At 50.5% G+C, this 3,360-nt stretch overlaps 1 protein-coding gene across 1 annotated transcript; it reads right to left on the minus strand.

Moving 5' to 3' along the window:
• Positions 1 to 2,359: 2,359 nt before the first annotated feature.
• On the minus strand, positions 2,360 to 2,947 carry CHC_T00000059001 (hypothetical protein). Its single transcript, XM_005717753.1, has one exon. It carries the CDS (start codon positions 2,945 to 2,947, stop codon positions 2,360 to 2,362), a length of 588 nt encoding a protein of 195 aa, XP_005717810.1.
• Positions 2,948 to 3,360: the final 413 nt, after the last annotated feature.

The following is a 3,360-nucleotide window of genomic DNA, read 5'->3' on the forward strand; positions in this document are numbered from 1 at the left end:
AGGGTTTTAAATGTACCAGAACGGATGATAGAAAAGGTCTTGGTCGATCGTCGCAGCATGATAACTTTGTAAGAGCGACAAAGTAAATGGGGACGGTTCTTATTGCGTGATTCAACCACATTAAAAAACAATGCGATTACACACTCAGTTTAGGCCTGATAACTACCTTAGAAGGCATGGAGTTTTCTTGAGAGCACAAAATCATTACAGAAAAGACCAGAAACGCTTATTCCCGTGCTCAACTCCCGGTAAGGAGAACTGCAAACATCATCTCATGCATATGTACGTTTCATGGCACACGCTATACATCAGCTTCTGGCAACTGTTTTAGGTCGGAAACACCGAGGCGCAAAGTGCAACACAGTTAGTGCAACACAGTTAGTATTTCGATAGGAAAGATCAAGAAGACCCCGTGAAAATTTTCGCAGAGGGGAACGAACAACTGCGGATTCTGTCGTGCAGACCTCTTTTACGCGTCAGCAGCTTGCCCTTCCTTGTACAATCAGGGGAGGAGCGAAGCAAGCTGCAAACAAAGGGGAGGTGCGGGCGTCTTTTCGTCCGCGTAGAAGCAAATAGTTGTCTTTTCTTCAAGTCCCCATATATCTCCCCTCCCGCCGCGCCCGGGGCAGAGAGGGGCACGCATACTGTACACCGTGACGGACAGCGAGCGCCGAGGCGGCGGGGCTATTAAATGGGTTGAATTTCCTGACACGTGGCCTGAATTCAACACTAGTTCAGTTCAGTAAGCTCCCGTATCTTCGTACCACCCCCTCCCCCCGTTGTGTACACAAACCTCTCTACCCCCCTTCTTCACCGTAACCGAGCCCACGAGCCCCGCTCGCCCTTGCCGACTGATGTCAGTGTCTGTGTGCGTCAATCTGTCAACAGATTCTACAATCTGGCGATCGCACAACAATGCATGGAGAAACAAAAATTAGCAGTGCAGTGCCATACTGTACCAGCAGAACAAATCATGAAATAATCATACCTGTGTTTTGTTACCTGTTCGGAATAGGTTGTTCCTCAACAACAATGACAAGCCACTCAATGCTCAAATGCTTTGATTGATGGTATCCTCAGGCACGGGGCTGCTGAGCTACACCACTGTCTCCGCTGCCTCGGACATTTTATTTTCAAGTCCAGTGTACAAGCCTTATTACAATGTACAAAAAAAATACTTCATACTTTTGTGAGCAACATCGCCATGCTTCAAGCCTTTGCACGTCAAATCACAAGGCTGCGCTCAGAGCAGTTGTATATTTTTCGAGTACATCTCCATCCCTTCAACCCGCAACTCTATTTTAAACTTTTTACGCCTTGCCCAATGACATTTTCTCTACTACATTTGACCATCCCCGTGGCAACCCTCTGACTAACCTGCTTCCTTGTTGCGATGAACACTAATGTTTGGTCCGATGCTGGTGTTGGGTTGGGAATCGAGGGCTCCTAACGCGAGAACAACGGCACCTAGCGTTTGTAGTACTGCAAGCATCTTGGCCTTCCAAAACACATGTATGTATCTTGTAGTGGTTTTGTCACACATTGAACAGATCAGAACTTGCACGACCAATATACAGTCCGGGGCGTTCTATTCCCGAGCATGTGTTTCAGAGATCTAACAAGAACGGAGCGAGTGAGCTTTGGTGCTGGTCAGACGGTCATGGAGAAAGCAGCTATGAAACGCGAAAAGGGCAGTGTTAGGAAGAAGCAATTGGTTCTGAAGCCCTTTTCGATACTCTCATACGTTCACACAGTCACTCAGACGGAAATGGCCAAGTAGAAGGTTTTCCTCGGGACTATAAAGACAAGGCAGAAGTAAGTTCGAACACAGAGGAGAGAGCACCAACCAAAAGCCATTCTTCAGCAGATCTGGACCCGACAATCCTCCACACCCTCCTCAAGTTCGACTTTTCATCTCATTTGGACCTTTCGAGCACCTGCCTCTTTTCCGCCGTTCCACTTTCTCAAATATGAAATCATCTTTCTTGACTCTACTTGCAATCGTGGGTCTGCTGATGTCTGCTCAAGGCCAGATCGTAGACATCTCCTGCAATAATTACCCTGATATTAAGAGAAGAACTGAACATTGGAGCTACTGGTGCTACGGTGGCGGAAGAGCGATCGGAACTAATTCCATGTGCGATTGTGCACGGACGGAGTATTACGCTGAGGCCAGGCTCAAGTGTGAAAGATCTGCCTCGGGCCAAAGCTTTGTACGAGACATGATTTCCAAAGCGAATGACCGCGCCGCACGCATCTCAGCCGACAGGTCCAAGGCGAACTTTGGTGGTGCACCGATCAACTTCTCATGGAACTGCAAGTGCAACGGACTGAGCTGTGACGCTCCATGTGCTCCATGCTAAGGACGAGTAACTAGGTCTTGAGACGACGCTGCAGGGGCAGTTGACGATGCAGATGCATACCACATGATGTGGTGACCACATGATGTGGTGTGCATGGACCCCCTCGGTCTGTGATCGACCTTGTCGCAGTCTAGCTTAGATTCCAGGGAGGTAGCTATTCCCATACCATGCATTATGCATGGCAAATGTTTCTCCATTTTCACAGGCTTCATACCGTTCCTAGTAAATCGAAGGCTTGAAGTGCCGGTTTTTTCCATACTCGACCGATCCCCCATGACTTTCACGTCACTCATATGCCGTGCAGTACGTGCAGTAGCAGAGGGAAGGCATACATCTGTCGTCGCGATTTTCTCTCGTGAATCAAATAAGAGACACGCTCGGTGCGCGTTCGCAATGGTTGTGGTGGCAGCTGCGGCAGCACGAAGGAGCGTATGGACAGCATGAAAAAGCTGTGCTTGCATGGCTCGAGGATGGAAGTAAGGACGTTGGAGGGTGGGATGCTGGCGCAGAGGTGCTGACGCACAGCATTGAGGTGGAGTGTGTTCGCAGGATGGAGAAGAGGCGGCAGGTGAGAGGGGTGGCATTGTGGGGGGGTGACGACAGGGGGGATCGGAGGGTGGGGGGCAGAGTGGTAGCAGGCGGCGTAGGGAGAGGCTCCGGGCGGAACCACATATAAAGGGCAGGTGAGGGAGGGCATTTGTATTCGCGATGGGGACGCGCTTGGGGAGCCTGAAAGTAGCATTGGGCCATAGAACGGGCTTGTAGGGAGTTGCGCCTGGGGGAGGGGGGAATCAGGAGGTTTGGCCTTGCGGTCTTGAGACGGGGCTCGGACCGGTAGCCACTCCTGACAAGGGGCGGGGAGATCGAGGAGACGTCAATGCAGTGGGCGGAGAGTAGAGTCCACGAGAATGGGTGGCGTTTGGGGATTGGGGTTCGCGGTAGGGGAATTAGGCAACTTTTAAGTCCGTTAATCGTAGTGCTCTTGAAATCGGACTAC

This window comes from Chondrus crispus, genomic scaffold, assembly GCF_000350225.1.
Source record: "Chondrus crispus Stackhouse genomic scaffold, scaffold_353, whole genome shotgun sequence".
In the NCBI taxonomy this organism is placed as follows: domain Eukaryota; phylum Rhodophyta; class Florideophyceae; order Gigartinales; family Gigartinaceae; genus Chondrus; species Chondrus crispus.